The sequence below is a fragment of the Equus przewalskii genome, chromosome 32, assembly GCF_037783145.1.
Source record: "Equus przewalskii isolate Varuska chromosome 32, EquPr2, whole genome shotgun sequence".
NCBI lineage: Eukaryota > Metazoa > Chordata > Mammalia > Perissodactyla > Equidae > Equus > Equus przewalskii.
In genome coordinates, this window is record NC_091862.1 from 22791968 (window position 1) to 22817469 (window position 25502).

The 25502-nt window shown below is 41.1% G+C and overlaps 1 protein-coding gene and 1 long non-coding RNA gene across 13 annotated transcripts in view; one reads left to right on the top strand and one right to left on the bottom strand.

The window, feature by feature from the left end:
- Nucleotides 1–15436, top strand: part of LOC139080736 (uncharacterized) — a 30521-nt gene extending 15085 nt beyond the window's left edge. Inside the window, exon 3 of the long non-coding RNA XR_011535475.1 lies at nt 15077–15436. This is a non-coding gene — a long non-coding RNA (uncharacterized lncRNA). The remainder of the gene's footprint in view (nt 1–15076) is intronic.
- AIG1 (androgen induced 1) overlaps nt 1–25502 on the bottom strand; it is a 227621-nt gene that overhangs the window by 149593 nt on the left and 52526 nt on the right. For 10 of the 12 annotated variants that reach the window (XM_070602822.1, XM_070602821.1, XM_070602820.1 and 7 more), the window contains exon 2: nt 21720–21875. The exons of the other annotated variants lie outside the window; for them this stretch is intronic. In XM_070602822.1, coding sequence (XP_070458923.1) covers nt 21720–21875 — 156 coding nt within the window. The remainder of the gene's footprint in view (nt 1–21719; nt 21876–25502) is intronic. 12 annotated transcript variants of the gene reach the window in all.

Here is a 25502-nt window from a genome sequence, read left to right on the forward strand (position 1 = left end):
TTCCCAGTCCTTCCAGCCTCCCAGAAAGAATTCTTGTGTTACAGCTAGCCATGGGGGCCTCATCTGAACCCCCAGAACTATTAGAAATGAATGCAAAAGAAAACCAGATTCACACTTTGTCTCTTTTTGTAAGGAGTCTCTCATGGAGTCCAGTAGAAGCTGAAGCTAATCAGCTTTAGTCCACTTCTAAGAAGACGCTCTACTGATTAATGAGAAAATCTTTGGAATTTAGTAAAAATGGATTAGAACGCAAAGGACGTCACAGAGAAGTCTGCCATGAAGGAGGCTAAAGATAAAAGTCACTTATCTATAGAGTTGCCTATAAAGGCCGTTTGGCATTATCTCAAACACCCACTATTGAAGGAGGAAAGGAAGGAGAAAGGGAGGGAAGGAGGAAATTAATGAATACATCTTGAAAGTCTTTAGTTTCAACATAACATGATTCCTACAAAATTGCTTCCCCTTTTAAAACGAATCTATTATAATGTACCCAGACTTTACCAAATACTGACTGAAATCATTTAAGTTCTGTTCTGAGCTCTATTCCTTTGCTTCCAGATTCCTTTTCATGATTTGCTTTCCCATCAATTCTTTCCATGGTCATATTGTTGCTGAGAGGTAATGTTTAGACATGTTTCCCGTGTAATTTCTCTTTCCAAGCACATGGAGCCTGAGAAGAAGCTATGTGTTCTGGATGTGTTCTGGCTTTGTCTGATGGCCTCCATGCAAAGAGTGGAAGTCTCATTTTGACAAGGCCCTTGTCTTCCCACTTTCCAAATCTAGGAGCTCCTGAGTCCCTAAAAGCTCGCCTTCTGGCTGCCTTCCCTCAGCCATACCCTCAAATTCAGAAATGCACAGTGAAGCACGGGGCCTCTGAAACGTTGTAGTATCTTTTGTTTCAGAGGACAATTAGTTTCTAGTACTCATTCCTAGAAGTGTGACACTGGACTCCTCTACTTGAATTATGAGCTATGGGTAACATTATATTTTTTATACTATGCATTCTGCTCAAATTACCTTAAAACCAGAATTTCCACTTAGAGAGTTTCTAAAGTACGTGTTGATGTTATGCCTTTCTTCATGGCTTTCAATTCTCATCTTTCTGGTGGAATTTATAAATTATCCACATTTATCTACATTTAGGTCCTTAATTATCTCTACTGGCTGAGTAAATAATGTGAGAATAAAAACCCAGCTTCTCTAGGTGCCCATAGGATTTTGTGCCTGCAACCTCGGCTTGTACTGTATTCCCTCTTACTCCCTAAGCTCCAACTGACAATTTGATTGCTCCTAAAACTCATTAAGCGATTTTCTGCCTCAGGACTGTAGCATTTTCTACTTTCCATGCCAGGAATGTTCTTGCCCTTTCTCACGTGGCTGGATTCTCTGTTTCTTCAGGTCTAGCTTAAACAGCACCTCTTCATGGAAGCCTTGCCAATGACTCCGCTGCGCCATTATTTTGTGTCATAGACCTTGAGGGAAAAGAGGCTCTTTTTGTTGTTGTTCAATTATTCATTGTCTGGCTATTCAGTGAGAAAGTGAAGTCTCAGAGATCAGGAGCTTGTCTGTCTTCATTGCCGTTCCCCCATTGCCGGCATATAACATATTTATGATAAAAAGTTGCTGAATAAATGAACAAAGGTGTATTGCTGCTCCTTATATGTGGCAGACCCCACATCTCCCATAGGAGCAAGTACCCTTTTACGACTTCAGTTTTCTTTCTATTGACCTAAAATCTCTCTTTTATGTTCTCTGTAACTTTTTTGTCTTCCTGTCGTGAGGAAGATAATCCTTCTTTCCAAGGTTATTCTTCTAGCCTATCCCTTCTCAGATCTTCTATCAGCCCCTCCTTCACCACTTAAGTTTTCTATCGTCCTAAATTAATCCTCCTCTGGACTTGTAGATCAAGATGGAAGACTAAAGGCTCTCTTTCCTGAAATCAACCAAGAATAAGGACAATGAGAAACAGAAATGAAACCAAAGAAAGTAGGAAACACCCATAATCCAAACATCACTCTTTTCAAAAGGCTGCCAAGTATTAAGACAACTGAACCAGGACAGGGGAAGACTCTGGTGTAAGAAACAAGACCCGAGGGCTCCCCGGTTGAGTGAGCAGAACAGAGAGATCACAACAGACGACACTCACGAAGGGACCCTGGATGACCCCTGCTGGGAGCAGGAGGTCTGAGATGCATGGGAGCTCTGGGGAAATGTTCGGATCCCTGGTTGGCTTCAGGAGTCAGAGGTGATGATGTCAAGTAGAAATGAGCCAGCATGTCGTCTCTGCAACAAGCAGGATGTGGGTCTGTTAAGTAAACAAGGATCCGTGGTAACCAGCTTGAATGCACAGCTCACGCTCACCTGACAAACACCCAGCTCCCTGTGACCACACAAAAGGCTTGGGACCAGGAGTCAAGGAAAGAGAAATGAGTGTAGCCCAGAAAGAAGCCATTCTCCAGGGGACGGTGATGGAAAACAGACGGAGATTCCAGCTGCCCTCGCTCAGTTCCCTAACCTGTTTCCAGTTCTACCCTTTCACAAATAGCTGGCTCAGGAGGAACAGACCAATTTAAGGATGAGTAAGCTGAGAAAAGAAATAGCATGGAATGTATTCACAGATACCACAGGAAAAAAAGAGAGAGAGATAAAGCAGAATATGATCCCTCCCAAAAGAAGGCAATGGAACAACACAAACTAGGAAAATTATGCCAAGAAAAGTATAATTTATGATCAAATAATTCTCCATTAAGGAAAAGAGGTCAAAGAAGAAAAACCGAGCCTTAAAGAAGAGAAGAAGATAAAGGTGAATGGACAGACTGAAAAATAAGTAAAATATAAAGCCACATAAAATGGAAAGGCATATTATAAGCAGTGAAAGGAGAAACCGCCTTGGTGAAGACAGCTGGGGTTGGCTTTCTGCAGTATGGTGGACTAGACATGCTGGAAAACCTTCCCGCTGCGAAACACCAGGTGCTGAATACATACGACAAATACACTCTCAAATGTACTGCTGAGCACACAAGAAAGAAAGGGAATCACTGGGAGCCAAAAAAAAACAACCACCCATACAGACAAAAAAAAGAACAGGGAAAAAACCAGCACAGTCGCAAACACAGAAACCGGGGCTGCCCTGGAAGCAAATGCCAGTCCCAGAATGAGAGCAGTCAGAATTGTGGCCCTGGGGAGGCATGGCGAAGGCCTTGGCACGTACGAGCTGGTGGAGTGGGTACTGAACCTGAGGCGCTTGGCCCACAGAGGGGTTATACCCACCGTGGAAGGGCAGGCTAGAGAAAGCACCCTTCCTCAGGTTAAATAAATTGCTTTCTATTCCTAAGTGCTAAGATTTTTCTAATGAAAAAGTTTTCATCTCATTGAATTTGGTTCTGCATTGAGATCATCATTCTTCCTCCTTTATCTTTGTATTCATGAAAGCTAAGGGTGGTAATTAAGCAAGGTCAAAAAGTTTTATACGTATATCCAATAACTGTACTGGATATTGTGGTGCCTCTCCCAGGTCCCCTCTTCAGGGCCCATGCATCCATCATCTTCCAGATACTGGGAATATCAGTTGCTAGCACTGTCAGCTGCATCCCTCATTAGGAGTCCCCCTCACCAACCAATTCTCTGACACTAGTTGGCCGTCCTACAATTTAACCCAATTCTGACATTATCTACCTGGAGACAATGTCAGATCCCACAGGTTAAGGTTCAGTCCTACGAGACTGCCTCCTGCCTTCAGAAGCCAATCTCAAGTCCAGGTTGTCATCAGTACTTCTGACCAACTGGTTATAGGCTGGAGGTCCCAATGATCCCCCACCACGGGTTCTATCAATTTGCTAGAGTGGCTCACAGAACTCAGGGAAACATTTACTTAACGTTTATTCTAAAAGGATGTGATAAAGGACACAGACGGACATCCGGATGGAGGAGATGTGTAGGGCAAGGTACGTGGGAAGGGTTGCAGAGTTTCCATGCCCTCTCTGGGCCTGCTACTCTCCCAGCATCTCCCTGTGTTCACCAACCTGGAAGCTCCCCAAATCCTAGACTATATGGAGGCTTCATCACGTAGGCATGATCCATCATTAACTCCATTTTCAGACCTTCTTCCTTCTCAAGAGGAGAGGGGGCGGCACTGAAAATTCCAAGCTACTAATCATAGCTTGGTCTTTCTGGCGACCAGCTCCCATGCAGAAGTCACCAGGAGCCCGTCCCAGAGTTGCCTCATTAGAACAAAAGACGCTCCTAGTGCTCTTATCACTTAGGAAATTACAGGGGTTTTAGGAGCTCTGTGTCAGGAACCGGGGTGGGCAGAGACCAATATACATATTTTCCACTACCTCACAAATGCCAAAAGCTATTTCATTTCTGGTTTCTCTAGAAAGGTCTGCACAAAGCGGGAAATCGATGAATGTTTGGCAAGTAAATATGTTTGGTTAATCATTCTAGAAAAGTCAAAAGGAAAAGGAAAATGGTCATAAATGGAGAAAAATCATGGATGGAACATGACATCAAAGTCACAGGAAAACAACATGGAATGTAGAACAAGTCAGGAGAATCCTGTTTGCTTTCACTGGTAATAAGTGCATTATTTCAAGTGTCTCAATAAGGATTATTCGACCAGGTACATCTTCCCTCTGGTAAGTTTATATCCACAGGATAGATAAGAGGATTGATGCAGAATATTTGCTGGTCCTAACTGATACTTGGGTCTTGTCGTGTACCTTGAAACTATGCCTCATCTCTACTCAAATCTTAATTAATAGGCTCCTATCTATTCTCACATCATCTTTGGGGTGCAAGTCTTCCCCAGAGTACCAGCTTATAGGGCAAAGTCCCTATGACCCGGGGTGCCCAGACTCTTTGTCAAGGGTCATGCCCATGTCACTTCTGTGCCTACAGGCTGAAACCGCACCAATCATGCCATATTCCCCTGGTCCTGGCTCTCCTTGGAGCCTCAGGCATCTCTGCCAGGCCTGCGTCACCACTGACTGAAACATGGAACAGATGGCTTTCATCTTTGCTTTTTTTCCACCAAGTGGACCCCAATTGCCTGGGATTGCCTTCCAGTGGTGGCAGTCTTCTTTTGTAAAGAGCGATGTTTGAAGGTTTATTACACTGCCCAGAGAGCATCCTGGAGGTGGTGGGCCTGGTTAGTAAGGTGGCGTGTATTGTGAGAGGGTAGGGTGTGGAGAAGATGAGGCCCTCAGGAAGGAAACTTTTTGTTTCTTTCACTTTCCGGTCATCCATCAAGCTACAGAAATAGGGGCAAAGAAATACTGATATGATGAGCATGAATCAGGAGTAGTTGTGACTCTGATGGAAAACTACAGAGTACAGCCAACAGCATAGACAGAATGAAAAGGGCAATCAGGTACTCCAGCAAAACGCACAGTCACGTAGCTGGATCCAATAAACACAACGGAAACAGTTATGTCCTTTAACAGCGCGATGGTAGAGCTGAGGCGCGATGGTAGAGCTGAACCCTGACGTAGCTGGCCCAATCACTTCCTGAAAAGGGACTTAAAGTTAAGATAACTTCTATTACTGAGACACTGACACAAAAGAGACTCAGTAAGGGCCAAGGATGAGCCCACTCTTTAGATAAGGCTTGCGGTAGAAAGGGAATCAGAGCTTAAATATCATCTATATGGCGAAATAAATGCTCCGAATTACTCTCTCAATGAAAACAACCAAAAAAATAAAAGGCTAATAAAACATTAAATAGGTTACCGTTTATTAGTTTCTTTTTTACCCTTTCAGTTTCTCTTCACATACACAAGAAAAAAATGTACACACCCACACATACGTCTGCATATTCACATACATATTCTATATATATATCCCCTTCTTAAATATATACAATATCATACTATATAATCCTGATTCTGTGTTTCATAACATATCCAGGAAATATAAGACATATTTTAAAATAAACCACCATGTGACAAAAAGTAGTGAAACTGTAGATGTCAAAATAAAGTGAGAGTGAGAATCCAGGAGGGCAGCGAGCTCAGAGGCCAGCTTTCCTCCAGAGGCACCTGTCAAACCTCAGTGACCATGAGCTTAGCTTTTGATGCTCTGTGGGATTCAGGAGATAGGAGATAAAGATTGCCCAAGGCGGGAGCCTGGAGGCCTCCACATAAAACTAGTATGCAGAGGGTTACCCCTTCAGTGTCAGGGTGAATAAGGAATGACCCTCAGCACACAAGAGGACAGTAAGGAAATGGGCCTGCTGTAACCTTAGCTCTGCATTGAGAAGAAAGAGAAAGAAAAATTACGCTGACACTTCATGACCATGGAGAGCCATCAGAGCCCTAGGAAAGCCATCACGTGGGTTCGTGGCCTGACATGGGCATTCAGGAGGATGTTGTGACCTGAAACACGTGTTCTTTTTAAGCACAAGTTGAGATTATGAAAACTGACCACCATCTAGGCCAAAAAGCAAGCTTCAAAAAAATCTCAGAGTATTGGTATCCTACTGATTGTAGTCTCTAATCAAAATCCAATTAAGTTCCAAATCAATAATAGAAGGCTAAAAATTCTTATATGTTTGGAAATCTAAAAGATACTTACTTAAAAAACTTATGGATTGAACCTAAAATCATGACAGACTCTAGAAAATATTTATAAATAAACAATAATAAAAATGATAGATACAATTCTTGTGGGATATAAAGTGTCAATTGAAGGAAACGTATAGGCTTCTATACTTACACCAGAAAAGAAGAAAGAGTAAAAATTAATGAGTGAGCTATACATCTTCAGAAATAGAAAAGAACAGCCAACTAATTAGTGAAACAGAAAACAAACATACAAGATAGGATCAATGAAGCAAAGATAAATTCTGGCAAGGCTGGTAAAGAAAAAAAAGAGAAAACATAAATAAGCAATTTAAGGAATATCAGGAAATACCTACCAGGAGAGAAAAGGGACATTGCTACAGATATCATGAGAACAAAATTATCAAAAACATTTGTGGACAAGTTTGTTATTAATTTGAAAATCTGATGAAATAAAATTCTCAATTCAGAAAACACTACTTATCAAAACTGACTCAAGAGGAAATAGAAAATCCAAATAATGTTATAATTGTGAAATCAAGTCAGAAGTTAGAAATCTTCCCAAGAAGAATAAGACAGACACACATCAGCAGTGGTTTCCATAAAACACTCAAAGGGACAACTCCACTCTTTCTCACCAATCTTCCAGAGGATGAAAAGAAGAGAACGTGCCCCAGCATACTTCATAAGGCTAGGATAACAGTGATATCATAACAGAAAAGAACAGTTACAGAAACGAAAATCTCATGCAAATATCATTCACGAACACACGCAAAAATCCTAAGCAGAACCTTAAAATAAATTCATCAATGTTTATGAAACATACTACATCATGACCACGTCAGTTTTATCCCAAGGATGCAAGGTTAGTCTGATATTAGAAAGTCATTATGTATTTCACACATCAACAGAACAAAGGAGAAAAATAATATGATCACCTCCGCAGGTGCAGAAAAAGAATCTAAAAAAATTTGACAATCATGTGTGATAACAATTCTCAGCAAATAAGGAATAACAGTCCCCTCTTAGGGAATACGGCACCTGACACCGTACTCAGATTCTCACGGGCTGAGGTGATCAACGTGTGTTGGTACACTTGTATTTCACTGCAGCACATGTTTAGGAGGCTTTTTCCTGGAGAATTTCTTGCATATGTGGAGCAGGAGACATGTACAAGAATGTTTAGAGTAGTTTTGCCCAGAACAGCCGAAAAATCGGAAACAAGCCCAGTATCCATCAACAGTAACATAGATAAACAAATTTCCCTGGTGAAAATTCTGAAGACAGATAAGATCTTCTGAGAAATCATAATTTTTTTTCTCTTTTGTGCAAATTTTGACCTTCAAGTTCAGTAAGCCAATTACTGATTCTCGCAGAAAATAAAATGTATACATACCATTGCCAAAGTTTCCAGGGGAACTAAGTTGGAAATTGTTGGTGAGGAGGTTGTAGCAGAGAAGACATACCTAACTTACAATGTAAACTGCACCTAGCAGTTTATTACTTTCCCTTTTACCAGTATTTTAATCTTTCCCCTTACCTTCTTCTGTCTTCTTGAGGCATAAGAATTCCTTCTGGCACTTTGCATGGTATGACCATACAAACCCTGGGAATTTCCAACCTTGGAATTCTCTAACCTTTTGAATGAGTGTTTGCAGTGGGGCAGCATCATACATCACCAATGTATGTCACTTAACACGATGTTCTCTGTGATGTGATGCCATTGCTAGGGCAAATGGAAGGAAACTGACATTCTTTGACTGTTTGTCGTCTGCCAGATGCTGTTTTAGACACCCTGTCTCTCATTGTCTGTTAGAATAACCCTAGCGAGTTAGGTTTTTTTGAGCCCACTCTTCACAACAGAAAATCAAGACTTTGGGGCTGGCCCCGTGGCCGAGTGGTTAAGTTTGGGCACTCTGTTTCGGTTGCCCAGGGTTTCGCCGGTTTGAATCCTGGGCGCCAACATGGCATGGCTCATCCAGCCACGCTGAGGCGGTGTCCCACATACCACAACTAGAAGGACCCACAACTATGTAAATACACAACTATGTACTGGGGGGCTTTGGGGAGAAAGAAAATAAAAAACAAAAAAAGAAGATTGGCAACCGATGTTAGCTCAGGTGCCAATCTGTTAAAAAAAAAACAAAAAACCAAGACTTTGAAAGCTTATGAACTTGCATTAGGAAGTGGTAGATCTAGAATTAGACCCAGGTTTGTCTCCAAGACTCAGGTTCTTTTGACTACATTGGTCACCTACGCTTCACACAGGTGAGATTACTCCATAAGATGTGTCATTTTAGCATTCTAATAACTAACCCTCCTCTTATGAGTTCAAAGTTTTACATTGATCCATTTTTAAATTGAATTGCACTCCCAAATAAATTGAGCAAGGCTTCTTTTACTCTCTTTCAAGTGACAATAAATAAAATAATTAAACACATCCATGAACTTCACCCAAGACTATTTTATTATGTTAGAGAACCACTGTCAATCAATTAGCATTGATAGAAGTGTCTATTTCAAAAAATTATTTATACCTTTTGTCATCATAAAAATCACTGAATAATCAAACTCTTGCTGTGTCTGCCTTTCTCTTTTTAAATAAAAGGGGAATACAGTCTAATTATTAGATATGATTACACTAAAATGAATACCCACAGGGCAGCTATAAGTACATAGGAGAGACATCCAGCTAATCATAACTTGAATTTAAAGTTACCACCTGAGAATAAAATTAAGAAAATCTAATTTAATGTAATCTAATAAAAGTTAATTAAGTCAGTCATTAGAGCATCCTTTCGTAGAAGCATCCTGTGTTAGGTGGCCATGTGTCAATAACGGCTTATACTCAGTGCCTTGGGTGTAGTATCAGGATGGCCTGATGAGGATACTATTGTAACATGGAAGTTGAAGCCTGATCAAATGAATTAGAGTCTGCCCAAGGATATGCTAACAGGAGAAAAATGATCGCCATATTGGGTAGGCTTAGGGGTATAAAAAAGCAAGACAGTGTCTCCAGCTTTGTACAGAGGACAAGGTCCCCTGGCCACCCAAGGTAGCATTCTGGTCCACCCAGCAAGTCAATCCCTATGGTGCAAAAGGATGGATCAGACCATAGTAATTTGACCACCGGCCACTAATTTCATCAGACATCACCCCTTGCCTTGATTTCAAGTTCACCCAGAAATCTTCCGGCTGCCCTTTATCCTCTTCAAAGTTGTCATGCCTCTAGGGAGAGCTTATGCAGACTCCAGTCGGTGACAATATTTTTTTATCAGTATAAATTACTTAATTATCTTTCTGAGTCAAACTTTAGTCTATAAAAATTTTATTAGCGTGAGTACCTTTACTTCAAAATAGACTGACAGAACTGAGTGTCTGGGTCTTTGGTCCTGGCTACAGTGGCATTTGAGTGCTGTCCCAGCACACTGGAGCACCCACAGAATGCCACCTCACTGCCTTTGAACTGCTGTGGAGATAGGAGTGGAAGGAGGCTACGGTTTTCCGTGTTTTGTTTATTTTAGATTATACGCATAAACAAAGTATGAAAATACGTAGCAAATTCTGTCCAAGGTTTGCAATGGGAAAAGAACTTTTGGAGAGATCAGTGGATTTGTTTTTTAGTATCATATCAACAGCGTATCAATGTTCCTTCTTTTTTCCTCTATGAACAATTTATGCTTTAAATTTAAAGCATGAAAGTCTCTAAATGAGAATACATTTGCAAATGAGAACACATACGCGGTTTTCTTATTATAAAAGTAATAAATGCTCCTTGTAGAACTGTGTGTGGACTTTTGCTTTTATCTTTTAAATTATTCTATGGGGATCGGCGCTCTATAAATAAAGTGGAAGGAGTCAACAAGCAAATGGTCATCTTTGGAACCAAAATGGCTCAAAAATGCATATATGCAGCCTGAGGTCAGCCATCTGTCTGCCTGATGGCACTTCTGGAATCTTTCTTGGCATTTGGTCTACCTGAATTCCTTGTCATCTGCTTAGGCCCCCTCTAGAATTGCTGACCAATTACGGATTTCTTTTGGTTGAAGAATGCTTCTGTTCAATTAAGAGCTAGGAGGTTGCACTAAAGTAATTACTTTGAGGATCAGCAGTTCAGGAAGGTGCCAAGACTGGGGAGAAACATCTGCTTGATGCTGATCTGCACAAAGAGCTAAGAGACCCAAAGAAAATCTACTTCGTGTGGATGACTCTTCTCCCTAGGGCTTTCTTTCTTTTTCCTCCCTTCCTACCCTTTCTCTTGGAAGTTCTTCAAGCACAGAGCATTCATCCATCACTACTGACCGGGTCCAACATGGCAGGCATTATTCTCTAGGTAGGTGTGAGCAAAGCAAGAACCAGCTGTTACAGCCAGCATGGCAGCAGCCTTCCCACCTCAGTGCACCTGTCCTCTTGGTGACGTCACAGTCTGCAGGCATGAGCGAGCTTCCTATTGTCTACTGCCTCTTGTTTTTATAAGATCACCTTCTAGAGTAAGTGAAACCCTGTGAGAGCATTTAATATAGCAACTAGCATGTGGCACTCAATTGTAGCTGAATTTGCCAGAAGGTCTATGGAACATTTCTCCCCATTTTCCTGACTTGCCTTACTTTTCAAGATAAAATGCCTAAGAAGGTTCCTCTATGTATCCTGCACATAATATAGAAGACACTGATCCAAACAGGCAAGATTATTTACAGGCGGCCTTCGCTGAACCACGCTGAGGCCCAGGAAGCTGGGCCCCTTTGATGAACTGATTTGACTCAGACCACCTCAAATCTGTGTTGGAAAATAGGTAGAGGGATAAATTATAAATTTAAAAAGAAAAGCAGATTTGACTGAAAAATCTCTCTTGATAAAGCAGAACAAAGTGGCTTTCGGCAATTCTTAGTAAAATATTTCGCTGGGTAGGCACAGTTCATTTGTTAGGATACCCATGTGGAACGCATTGGATCATTTTTTGCCAAAAATATTCTTCTGCAATTGTGCAGCTATGCACTATGCCTTCTTGGAAGCCCAGAGATGATTTACAGATGATACTGTAACCATTTTTTAAAATGTAGCTAATTCTCCTGATAAAACCTTATTTTCACATATTGAAAACAAGCATATTGGGTAAATATGTGGTAGCCTAAATCTGTACTCAATTGTTGAAATGAGAAGACAAGGCGGGAAGATGTTCTTTTGTTGCCAAAATTTGTACTTTGCAAACTGGCCTGTAAAACTATAAAACCGCTGAGTATTAAGCACAAATGAACAGTCCTTTGTTGAATAGCCTCAAGGAAAAAGATAAACAGTGACTTTTGATCCAGATTCTGTACCACTCCCTTTCTTCTGTTGATGCATCCTGCTAAATTTGAAATTGTGGTTGGCTCAGACTTTATGTCCCCAGCTGAAAATGTCTATTGGGCGAATGATGAGAAGCAAAGTTAGGTTTGGCTTGTCAAAAAGTGAGGCATACCTGCTCAGAGCAAGTACTCCACTGGTCAGAGTGTTTGGGTGCAAGCCTGGGTGCCCGTTCACTAGAGGTGGACCTCAGGCAAGTGACCTAGACACTGGCAACCCCATCTGTAAAACTGTAACATGGAAGCATCTTCTCTAAAGTGAGGATAATGAAATTCCTACCTTTTGGGGCTATGAGCATTAACTAAATCATTAGAGCAAGGCCTTCAGCGCAGCGTGTGGCCCACAGGAGCACGCAGCAGGAATCAGCTCTCCTGAGGAGATTTTGCAGCCTCTTCAGTTGTTTGTGGGTCTTGCCCAAATGGGGAGGGAGATGGTGAGAAGTCTCAGAAAGTAAAAATGGGACCGCTCATCCACAGGCTGGAACCAAAAGGAAAGGCACGAGCCATTTGCAACAACACGGATGGACCATAAGGGTGTGGTGCTAAGTGAAATAAGCCAGACAGAGAAAGACAAATAGTGCATGATTTCACTCCTTTGTGGAAGATAAACAAACACGTGGACAAAGAGAGCAGAAGAGTGGTTACCAGAGGGGAAGGTGGCTTGGGTGGGGGTGGGGGGGACGAAAGGGATAAAGGGGCATACATGTATGATGACAGATGAAAACTGGACTATTGGTGGTGAGCACGATGCAGTCTATATAGAAACTGATATATAATGATGTATACCTGAAACTTACACCACGTTATTAACCAACGTGACCTCAATAAAATAATAATAATAATAATAATAAAAGAAAGGCACCAGCAAATGCCTCTGGGTATATGGTGTCTGCTTTAGAATTCTCAGGTGATTTGTGGGGCATGGGGGTACAGGCAGCATTTCTGAATATTCAGACAAAGATGTCATTACATCAATGAACATAGGGGCTGTTTTCCTTCGTGCGCTCAGTGCTAACTTTGACAGCAATCCCCTGGGCATGTGCGTGGGAGTGCGCTTGCATGAAGGCAGTCATTCTAACTTTGTAGTTGACTTTTACGGTGCAAAGGGAGCAGGCCCTACATAGATAAGGGGTGAGATGATAAAGACAGGCGCAGAAAAATCCTCTCTGCCTAGGAAGGTTCGCGCCTTCTAACTCGGGTGCACCACTCGTTTATGTTTGGGTTCTTTCTTATTTCACATCCCTCCCCAGTCTCCCCACGCTGACTAATGAACAAAGTGGTGGAGAACCCGGAGAAACACAGGAGCAGACTGGGAGGGAAGGGTGCCTCCTGGTTCCCTCTGTGACACAGCTCCCTGCGTTTTCCTCATGTCACACCAAACTTCGCCAGGGCAGCCTGAACTCCTAGCGGATGTCTGTCGCTACGTGTAAGTGAAACATAGACCTAACCTACAGGACAAAGGGACAATCTGAAGAGGGACCCTTCTTGAAAAGTGGCTCTGGAGGCGCTTACGAGCCAGCGAGCAGGGCTAGCAGGGCGACCTGTGAACCGAGGCCGCACACTCTCTCTCCCCTCACCATCTCCCATCTCCTCCTCTGCCCACCTTCCCACCTGTGTCTCTGGAACGCATCCCCCAGAGTCAGAAGTACGCTCCAACTTTTGTTCCTACGAGTTATACAAAGGCAGGATGAATGAAAGTCCTATCCAGGGCTGGCTATTTGTGGTAAAATGAGCAAATCATTAGCATGGTAATTGCTCGGGCAAAACTAAAAGTTGATAAATGTTGTGTCAGTGCAAAGTCCACCAGCTCGGCTCAGCAGTTATGTTTGCACGTTCTGCTTCGGCGGCCCGGGATTCACCGGTTCGGATCCCACATATAAAGTAGAGGAAGATGGGCACGGATTAGCTCAGTGCCAGTCTTCCTCAGCAAAAAGAGGAGGATTGGCAGGAGTTAGCTCAGGGCTTATCTTCCTCAAAAAAAAAAAAAAAAAAAAAAAGCCCATCAGCTCTTTCCTTGGGGGGAACTGTCCGTTTTGATATTGGCTGATGTAACACAGCACATTTTGATCCAGCTAAAACAGGTAAGAGTTACCTCAAAATGCCCACAGGGACTGTAATAATTTCAGGAACACCCACACAGCAAACTGCTGTTTCTTTTCCTATAAAGAAGGAGATGGTTGGGCTAGAAGGATAAGGGAGGAAGGGTAAGAGAGAGACAGGGATAGACAGGGAGAGATGGGGAGGGAGGGAGACACAGAAAGAAGGAAGAAGAAAAATGAACGGTGTTCCTTTTTTCTTTTCATTTCTTTTTTAATCAACAACTAATATTGCATCTTGTTTCTGGTCCCTCAAACAAGGGCATACGAAAGAGCCTGGTTTTGGAGGTCATATTTTTGAGAACAGGAATCATATGTCTATTTTATAATATGATTCACATTATTAATGCTACCGAAGATCAATTCTACCTTTTCTTCATCACATATTTCAAATACATATTTTACACATGGATATAAATATGGGACGATATCTTCATTTTCTGAGATCTTTTTGTGGCCTTTTGGCCCAGAGAGAGTAAGAACTCTGTGAAATGATACACAAGGCATGATAATTCTCTACAATTTTCAGAGAGCTATTAGAGGAAGATTGTACTCAGTGACCCCAGTTGTCCACCTCTCTGAGTTGGTGGTCTAAAGCAGACCCACCTCCGACGAATTTCCTATGGAGTTTCAGAAACTGAACATAAACCATTTAGTCAGTTGTGTAACATTATCTGACCTTCTTTGAGAAGCACTTCTTCAAATGTCAGGTTTAGATAGTGGGTTATGATAATACTGACGAGAATGCATGAAAGAATGGTATTGGCAGAGAAAGAATGGAAAAAATAAGCTAAGATAGAAAACGTCCACGATTAGTCTCATCAGTTTTACTGTATCTATTTTTCGTATCAACATAGAAAAACAAACAATATGTTACCTAAAATCCTATTAGTTTTTATTTATTTTATATTTAACTGTTACTCTCGAAATTTGTTACTTTATACTGTTTCTTGAAACTCCTGGTTTGCTTTGGGCAGCAATGAGTGTAACCCATAAAGATAAGTCACAATAATTAGTTTAAGCCCTCATGGTAACCTCATCCGCTTCTGTTCTACTTGATTTCCCGCCTCCCCTGCAGCTGGTTCCAGCCACGGGACGGTCCTAATCCTGGAGACCTACAGGGAAGTCTGCTGGCGGAACTTCTGGGAAGGAGTCATTTGCCTGACGAAGAGAGGACCAGTTGGGGAGGGCAACGTGAAGAGCGCCTTCCTCTCCCTGCCTTGAACATGGGTGTGAAGGATGTGATGTTTGCTGTTCATTAACCCTCTTTAGACTGTAGGTGGCAAGTCTGAGGACCAAAAGCTAACACTCTGGAGATAGAAAACTGGAAAACAGCAAATGCCCAAGTCTCATAACACTGAGCGATACCACCCTGAAACTACCTGCTTCCAGGCTTCTCATTTTGTGAGATATTAAATATCTTTACTGCTTAAGCCACCATTGGTTGAATATTTACTCAACAAATACTGTATTATTTAGACACTGCTCCTGATGCTTGGGCTACTGTAGTAAATCAAACACAGAGCCTCCCTGGGCGTGTACCAAGTCAGAGCAGACATATACTCCAGAAACAAAAGAATAAACATATAATGTGCCAGGTAGTGGTAATCATTATGGAGAATATAAAGCAATGTAAGGGAAGACTAACTTACATAGGCTATTCATGGGAGCTTTTCTGAGTGGTAATCATTGAACCAGAGACTTGAATGAAGTGAAAGAGTGAGCCAGGTGGATATCTGGGGGTATTCGGTTACTTGCAGCTGAAAGCATCATTAACTTATACATCCAATAAGATTTTAGTCATTTTTCAAAACAGACCTCAGATATCTTCATTTCTGGGAAGTCTTCCAGGACCTCCTACTCACTAATATCAGTCCCTTCCTCTTCTGGGCCACTTCTGTACCTTAGACACATGTATTGTTATACTGATCATGTCCCCTTTGAGTTTACTTGTTGATAGAACCTATAAAATAAAGCCATCTTCTCCAGACTGTGAGACCCTTGAAAGACAAGACCAATTCCTAGTCTCTGCCATTTGGGCTGTAGCCCTCTGTTCTTGCTACCTAGTAAGCTCCATGTACCACAAATAATGATTGACTTGACTAGAACTTCCACCCTTTGAATTTTCTGGATATAAATGTGTGGTTTACACTGTAGCATGATTAAAAGTGGGCACCTACAGAAAAATTTTATGAAAGTGTGATTATTTTTTATACTGAACAAATGTGTCTTACAAGTATTGAGAAAGCTGACTACTCTGAGTTAGCAGAAACGTGTACAAATTAAATAGGTCAGCTAGGCAGAAGATCTTGGGTTTCCATTTAGGGGAGAAGAACATCTAAGACCATTGAGAAGCAACCTGATTCCCTATCAGGTACATCCATCTAATCACATTGTGTCCTTGGTCTTTTGAAAAGGCTATCAAAAGAATGATTGTAAGACTGTTTTCCTAGGTTGGGTAATCACAGTCTTCTGAGCATTTCTCTTGGTATGGCAGGGAAAGGTTCATCTTCCTTACTGATCTTGAATGAATCCTCATCTATGAACCTGCCCTCTTAGCCAACTCAACTCACGCTAATTTCAGTGCACAGTGAAAGCACATGATTGATTCAACCCAAAACGAACTGGGTTTTACTGCAAAATATGACCTAGCAGATATTATATTTTTAACTTCAAAGGTGAAGAGAAAGAAAAAGAGCATCTGAAGAAACTTAAAACATCAATGAAGGCTTAAAGAAAATAAAAAAAGAGTTTGATTCTTGGTACCTGTGTGAAAACTTAATAAAGAGAGGATCAGCAGATATTAAGTGTATTTTTATATTAAATCCAGAGTTTGTAGAACAAAGTAAACAACGTGTTTTTTAAACATTTCTCTTTAACATCAGAACAGAAGGATATGCATTTGCTTTTATTTACAATCTCAAATACAGTGAAATTCCCTTCCTTTATGTGTCATATTAACATTAGTAACTAATATTAATTAATATGTTTGCTTTGCACTTAAGCCAATCTCCTACATTCAAAAACCAGAAATGAAAATAAAGCTTTTTAAGTTGTAGGGGTGCGACAATCTAAATTTATATGCATTGCAAAATTTTTCTGAAGGATGGCTTAGAGTTAGCTAGCATGTCAATAAATGAGGACTTTGAACAATCAGTTTTTGAAGATAATTGCTGGATACTTTTTCTTTGAGCTTGTATTTGAGATTTCAAGCTCTATTTTCCATATATTTCCTATGGAAGCAGGCACCCTACAGTACTCATCACAAGCGAAAACAAGTTTTCAAGGATTCTAGACTATGTTGGTACATATCTAATCTTCACCACGTCTACAAGATGATTATAGCACCAGAAATGGTTACTTAACAAATAGCTCTGAGATTAAACTCAGATAAGAAGACCAAATTCCAGAAAAGCTCATCCTGGCACATGCTGGTTTGCTCTGGATCCCCCGATGTCCATCCCAGGTTAGAACAGATCCAGACTTCCAGGGCCTTCTCAGACCCACTCCCTCTCTGTTAAGAAAGGGGCATCCTCATCTTCACCAGGGGATGGATCAAGGTCAGTTTGGCGGCAGCCCAGTCTCTGGTCTAGAGCAACCCAAGTGACACCAGGGAAAAAGGAGGACTAGGGAGGTGATGAGGTTTGACTGTGTGCATTGTACAAGCTGAGCAGCTGCAAACGAACGGGATGCGTTGACTTGCATGGGTGGAAAATGTATCACTGTCCTTTGTCATTAAAGACGCTGCTTTGGATAGCGGCTGGAGATACATTTAGGATTTTCGAGAGGGGCAATTTCATACTCAATATATTCACTTTTTTGCTACTCTTCCTCTTTTTCTGCATCACCTTTTCTTTTTGATTGAAAGCCTTAGCCTATGCTCTTAACTAGAAGAGTATCTGCCAGCACAAAAGTCAACCAACTCACAGGAGACAAAAGACATTCCTGGCTTGATTGCTCCTAATAAACTTCAGTGCTTCCAGACCACATAATGTCATAGAATTATTTGTAATGCTTCTTTAAAAGGGTGACAGGGTTCAGAAATAAACTGCACATGGTAAGAAGAGCCTCCCATGGGTTATTCCTGCAAAATGAGTTGCAAGGCTTGGGAGTGGCGGTGGTTTCCGGCCATTAGTGTTACTAATCAAGGCCAGCTTTGCATTTATGGGAATCCACACCAATCAAAATGATACACGCTATGTTCACTCAAGCAACTCTGCCCCATTTCTTCAAGGTTATGCTCAAACAAAACTTTACTCCAATTATCTTTGATTGGAATGCTTCCCTATTTTTATATATCCTTGAGATAGAGCCCATGAAGAAGACGCAGCAGGTCCATGGGTCACAAAATCATATTTAGTGCTTCATGCCCCCATAAAGCAATTACTGTCAACTCTCAGTTAACCTTTTTATTGGAGGAAGCATTAGCGTGGAAAATACAAATCCCAGATAACCTGCCCATGTCTTTCTTGCTACCATAGCTGCAGCTAAGGTGAGAGAGAGGGAGAATGCGAGTGCCAGGAAAAGCTCAGGGCTAAGAGGTCTCTTCAGGAAAATTCGAGCAGAGGTGATATATTCAGCAGCCACTCTGCCCTCTTTTTATGCCCTGCACCAGGAAGCAAAAATAACATTGCTTTCCTGGCAAACTTCTGGCTGACAAACAAAAGATGTGGGGCAGAAGAAGCCAGGAGAAAGCAGCCGGGGAGGACCTCTGCGAGGCTGGCGGTCACCTGGCAGTCAGAGCTGAGCCGGGAGGCCTCTGGGAACCAGAGGGGGTTCTCCATGGGGGCTCTGCGCCTTCCTCCTTAGGAAACTCAAGCTACGCCCAGGGGTCTCTGGTGCAGGGAGAGTGCTAGATGTACTTCCCTTTAGGATTCTGACTGTGTCAACCAACAGGGTAAAAGGTGTTTAACCACAAATGTTATAACCCATCATTTGCACACATGATAAACATGCTGGCACTACAGACTCCAGCAGGTGTAAAGATATGTCCATTGGGTCCTGGGCATTAACGCCATTCCCATCCTTCTGAGGGAGTGCACCCTTCAGGCCGGACACCTCCTCCAGGGCCAGAAGCCACAGGAAGAGAAAAGATGACACCTCTCTAAGGGCTTCCTAGTGGCATTGCTCCAGGAAGGGTTCAAATTTTAATCAGGAGGAAAATCTATTGCGATAAAGATAAAACTACAGTGGAGTTCCAGAGTCCACTGAGCAGCTGCATTAAAATGCTTATAAAGAGCCAAATTCATATACTCTGTAAATACAACTTTGAAATAAAATTAATGTGGTCCGGGAAGAAGCCATTTATCAGGGAGTTTTTGCCTCAGAATGAATTTCTGTGTAATAGAGTGAGAAATCAGGTAGAAATTAGGTATATGGATACAAAAGGTCCAATGACAAAGTAAGACAGAAACGGTGGGAAATGTACAGAGATTCCTGGAGAATGTTGGTCAGGATTCCTCTTAATACTAAAGAGAGAGTCAGAAAGAAAGATAAAGAGGGAGAAATGTAACAGAGAGACTTCAGAAAGTTCAGGAAAAATAAAAAGTTAATGACTATAAAAGGGAAAGTGACTCATAATAAGAGACAAGATTATGAAAAAGGCAAATATTGACTACAACATAGCAGTGGGCAAGAAAAAAATAAGAGTTAAAGAAATCGGCGAAGACGTATATCTCTGATTCATTATTTATTCTCTAAATTCTTCTGTGAAGCTCATCATCCAGGGAAGGTGCCTATGGATGTAAGGAAGATGTGATGTTATGACTTCTGGTTAAAACAAGCCGGGGGGGGGGGGTGATATTAACAGTATTATTACTTCTCTCTTTCAAAATACAGAGAAAACAACAAACGTAGTTAAGCGTGGAGGAAAATATCTAAAGTAAAAAACAAAAAGGAATCTATTCTTTTTACAAACAATGAAGCACACATGGCCTAAATTCAGGAAGGACACTGAAAGCCGACAAATATCTCAAGTCTCAAGCAGGAGCAAAAAGTTTCCAGCCAAAGTTACATCAAGACGTCTAAAGGGCATACGCAACGAGCCTTTGACGAGAGGGGCAAAATGCACAATTTCAGCCCTGGAGACACAGATTGACTCCACACAACAGAAGAAGAGGCAGAGACAGGGGAAAAGAAGTTACTATCGTCATATTCCTGTTTCCTTTTGTACGGTGTGACTTTGTATCCATCTAGGTAAGGAAGACTTCCAGAGGTGATGACCTGCCTACAGAAATTCCAAGGGAGTAAGCGGGTTAAAAAAACAAAAAATACAGAGGCTTGGATTATCTGCATGACTCTTTCATGCAGAAAGTCTAAGTATTCACTCTTTATACCAAGGGAAATTTTCTCTTAGATGACTGTTCTGATACACAGTATTTGAATTTTATAAGGCAAGTCCAAAAAAGGAAATATTAAATAATACATAAAGCATATAACTCTATTATGTGAAGCAACAGAATTTGAGAGATTTGTTAGATAGCTTCAATCTGAGGACCATTTGAGTTTTCAGAGGATAAGGATGAGGGAATGAGCAGAAGAATGGGATCAGATTATAGTACTCCTCTTGTGTGGTCAAGAGCTAAGGGCTATTTTGTCCAAGAAAATATGACTCAGTACATAGAAAAAGCAATTCAGTGATAGTCTGGGTGACCACTGATTGGTCTTAGAACACGCATATAGAGGCTTCCGCCGCCTATAGATCCAGCAAATATAAAGAGGAGCCATTGGAAGGATTTAAAAAACAACTTTCTGACTCTGCCTACAATGGACCTTGGACTTGGTACATGTGCTGGCCCAGGTCACTTGGGCTTCTGTTTTTTTGCAGAAATCAGCTGACACACAAAAGGTCTGAATTTGAATCAGGTAACACACTCTTACTTGTCCTCACAGCTGAGATTCACCAGAGTTCTCTCATTCTTCTCCTGGCTATACAGAGGTTAAAATCTACAGAATCTCATGGAGCCCTGGCCCTTTAAAGAAACGTTGTTTATGTACAGACAATAGATGATTAACAGACTTGTGAAGGAAGTTAAGTTATGGAGGAAATCTAACTGAAAACAACGAAAATCAATGAAGCCAGAACAGACCCAAACATTAAGCAGCGTTTACTTAAGTGATGTTAGCTAATGGCACAGTTGGGTAACTGAAGAAGTATGAGCTAAGGCTACTTCCTCTCTCAAGTTCAAAAGTACTGGAATGGTCATAGACCCTAGGACCACATATTTCAAGTTTGGGCTGCTTAAGAAAGCTTTATGGATTGAATTGTGTCCCCTCAAAATTCATATGCTGAAGTCCTCACAACTGGTACCTCAGCCTGTATTTGGATGTAGGGCCGTTAAAGAGGCAACTAAGGGTAAATGAGGTCATCGAGGGGTTCTTATCCAATATGAGTGAGGTCCTGACAGGAAGAGAAGATTAAGACACGGACCCACACAGAGGGAAGAGAATGTGAAGACATAGGGAAGAGGAGGCCATCCACACGCCAAGGAGGGAGGCCTCAGAGGGAACCAACCCTGCGGGCACCTTGATTTCACACTTCCAGCCTCCAGAACGGTGAGGAAATAAATTCCTGTTGTTGAAGCCCCCAGTCTCTGGTGTTCTGTGATGGCAGTCCTAGCAAACTAATACAGAAACGTCCTGCAATGAGCCCTTTTCTCTCTTAGAAGCCTGAAACAAGACCTGTTTCTTTTGTGGTTAAATGCATTCCACATCATACTCACAACCCCAACAGGAAAGGCCAGTACGGCTAACATCCAGTCCCGCAGAGAGATGAGCTTCTTGAGTTGCCTCTCTTGTTCTTGGTTCCCACTTCCTCTGGTCAGAAGACTGGAAAGATCGCTCAGCACACAGATGCCAAAAAAGACAGCCTGGATAACCTGGAGGGAGACAAGAGCTGGTGTGAGTAAGGAAGATCTAGAGACCTAAGCTGCAGGACAGCAAACAAGCTACACACCTTTGCAACAGGACGCACAGAAAGATCCCATCAGAGGCACAGTGAAAGAGCAGGCCTTACAAATAAAGAAAGAGGAAGATGTTCACAACTGGCTATGGTAGGTGAGAAAATTCACCTTAAAAACACTACTTCCATTTTTGCTCATCTCAGGACAAATACAAAACAGGCATGCACACACACACCTCTAAATAAGCCCAACGGAAAGCAATACCAACTATCAAAATGACATGTCCATTATTCTAAAACCCCACATCTGTGGTCTGGTTATATTGACTAGCGGGTTTAACAAACATCTAAGAAGCGCAAAGACAAGGATAAGGGTCTTCTGAATAATAAATGAGGTAATTTAGTCTGAATGTGAAGCAAACTTCCCATGATTTAATCTCTTAGATTTAGAAGTTTTTCCACCAAAGGAAGTGGTAGAAAGCTTCTAGTCCTTGAGTCATAGAGAAATCAACTGAAAGCAATAATCAAGGCCGATAAGGAGCAATTTTCTGTTGTCAAACTTGAACTAAATGGCCCCCTTCTCAGGTTTGCAGTTTTTATGAAATAAAATCTTTCCAAAGTAATGTAAACTTAGATAACCACAGCATTTCCCCCCAAAAGTGACCAGCTGTACATTCCCAAATGAATTATAAATTGGATTACTTACATCAGCTATGTTTTACTTGGACTATCAGAGGAAGAGCACTGAAACACTCCAGCCCAATAATTCGTGAAATCTTTTAAGTGGAGCTACAAGTATGGATGATCCAGAGCTGTGAGTGGAGATAGGTGGCATACTGTAATACAGCTTGGCAAATGATAATTCAAATTAAGGAACGGGCAGAAAATATATTCCCTGGGCTCAAAGTCACACCCATTTAGCACCAAGAATAGATTAAGGGGAATTTTTCCTACTTCTTCTATAAGAAATAGTTTACTGATGATGCATTTGTAAAAGATACAATTTTACTCATTACCTGTCTAGAAAACATAACAAATTTTTTTTTGGTAAATTTCCTTATTGGCAGTGGAAAGAATCTGGATGGGTTCCTCACTGAGACACAGAACAAAGGGAAGATGGACCCTCAAAATTATCTGGTTCGATCCCTGAGCATAGCACTGGCACAGTCAGATTGTTAATCACACTGTTTGAACTCTTATCTAAGCCACTTTGAAAATTCCTAATAATGGAGATTCCATCACCAGGTTTAGTCAAATAAACAAAAATCCTGCAGCATTTTTACATATAACACACTGAGCTCTTTGGAGCTCACCAAATCCTGCTATTATTAGCCAATCCTTGCCAGAGTAATGTTCTATTCTTCCTCATAATGTAGCCTGTCTTCTAGTTGCGATGACTTAAGGTTTTTTGTTGTTCTTTCTACAACTAGAAAAACCAGAGAAGGAAACGCTAAGACTGCCACAACTGAGCATGGCACAACTGAAGTGCTGGCAAGAATCATGTTGTAATGACCAGAAATAATTTAAATGATTCAGGGAATAATCTCATACTTAGGAAAAATTTCCATAGCACATCTTACAACTTTAGATATTAGATCTTTATATCAACTTTCATGGGGTCTGAGAAATCGGAGTGGGCACACTGGGGAATAATAATTTCCATGCCAATCTGGCCAGTGAATATATTAAAAGGTATCCTACCTGATCAATAACCAGGGAAATGCAGATTTAGATCACAATGAGATAGCATTTCTCATCCATATAATTATTTACAATTGAATCGTGACAATACCAAGGGGCATAAGAATGTAGAAAAACCAGAAACCTCATGGTGGGAATGCAAATCAGGACAACCACTTTGAAGAAAAATTGGCAATATCTAGTAATTTAAAGATGCATATACTATATTACCTAGTGACTTCACCATGAAGGGTATTTCCTACAGAAACTCTCATATATGTGTACCAGTCACATGTACATGAAAGTTAATTTCAACACTCATTGCTTCAAAAAAGTTGAAATAATCTAAATATCTCTTAATAGTTGACTGGATAAGTAAATTGTGCTGTATTCATACACTGGACTTCTAAGCACATATCAATTCTTCATTCTCGCAACAAAATATTAAGCAATAAAAAGGAAACCAGAGGGGCCTGGCCCTGTGGTAGGGTGGGTGGTTAAGTTTGCGCGCTCTGTTTCAGCGGCCCAGGGTTTCACCAGTTCGGATCCTGTGCGCGGACTTAGCACCGCTCATCAGGCCATGCTGAGGTGGCGTCCCACACAGCACAACCAGAAGGACCATAACTACAATATACAATTATGTACTGGGGGGCTTTGGGGAGAAGAAGAAAAAGAAAAAAAAAAAGATTGGCAACAGATGTTAGCTCAGGTGCGAATCTTAAAAAAGAAAAAAGAAACCAGAAAAAAAATGCCACATTTGGACACCATTGAAATAAATTTCAAAAAACGCAAAGAAAAATTTAAGGATGCACGTATATGAAGTAAAATGTGAAGAAATGCATGGAATTAATAACACTGAATCCAGGTACCTCTACAGGGAGGACAAGATTGGGAGAAGGACACAGTGTGCCAATAATATTTTATTTCTTAGGTTGACTATTGGGTATATTAGAAGCTGACTGTATTAGTCTCTATATATTTCATTATTATGAAATATTTCCAAATAACTTAAAAATAAAAGGCAAAAAAGAGTGGTTTTCATACTTTTAGGATATAGTTGACTCATCTCTTTCAATTCCTTTCCTTCCAACTCAAGTTCCTCTAGTTTTAAAGATTAGCTAATAAGAGGAGGATTTAGTGAGCTCCAAATTAAGTGAATTAAATGAATTTTAAGATTCCATGATCAAATAACTAGTACTAGACTTGGCTTCCCATCATAAACAACTAGACATTTGGACTAAATGTATAAATCAGCTTTTTCATATATTGGACTTTTTCCTCTGCAATCAGCCAGGGAAATCTCTGTTCTTAAAAGGCTCACCTGATAAGGTCAGGCCCACCTTGGATGATTCTCCTTTTGCCATGTAAAGTCACGTAATCACAGGATTGATTGTATTCACACAATCTTCCAAAACCCAGAGGGAGGGGATTATACAAGAGTGAGTATCACTGAGGTCATTTTAGAATTCTACTTCCCACAAGCTGTGGGTTAGAGAGTTCTCAGGGCTCAGCAGGACGCAGAGGTATTCAAGTTCTGACCAATCACAGAGAGAGGGCTTGTTGGCTGCAACAGGCCTTCAGTAGAGACCTAGGAAGTTCATACCTAAATAGTGATGCTAAAGTAGCCTTGACGTAAAGGCTACTTCAGATCCACCCCAACGATGCTTAAAAACAAGCCTCAAAAAAAAAATCAAGCTGATCCACAAGTAACTTAAATGCCTGCAAATACAAAATTCTACATTATTTAAAGAAAGATAACAAAATCCAGACATTCAACAATATGCAACATTACAGTATCCAACAATCCAACATCCAGCCAGAAACTACTAGACATTCCAAGAAGTAGGAAATCTTTAAGGAGGAGAAAACTCATTCAATAAAAACAAATATAGAAATGGCAGAAATATTGGAATTAGCAGACAAG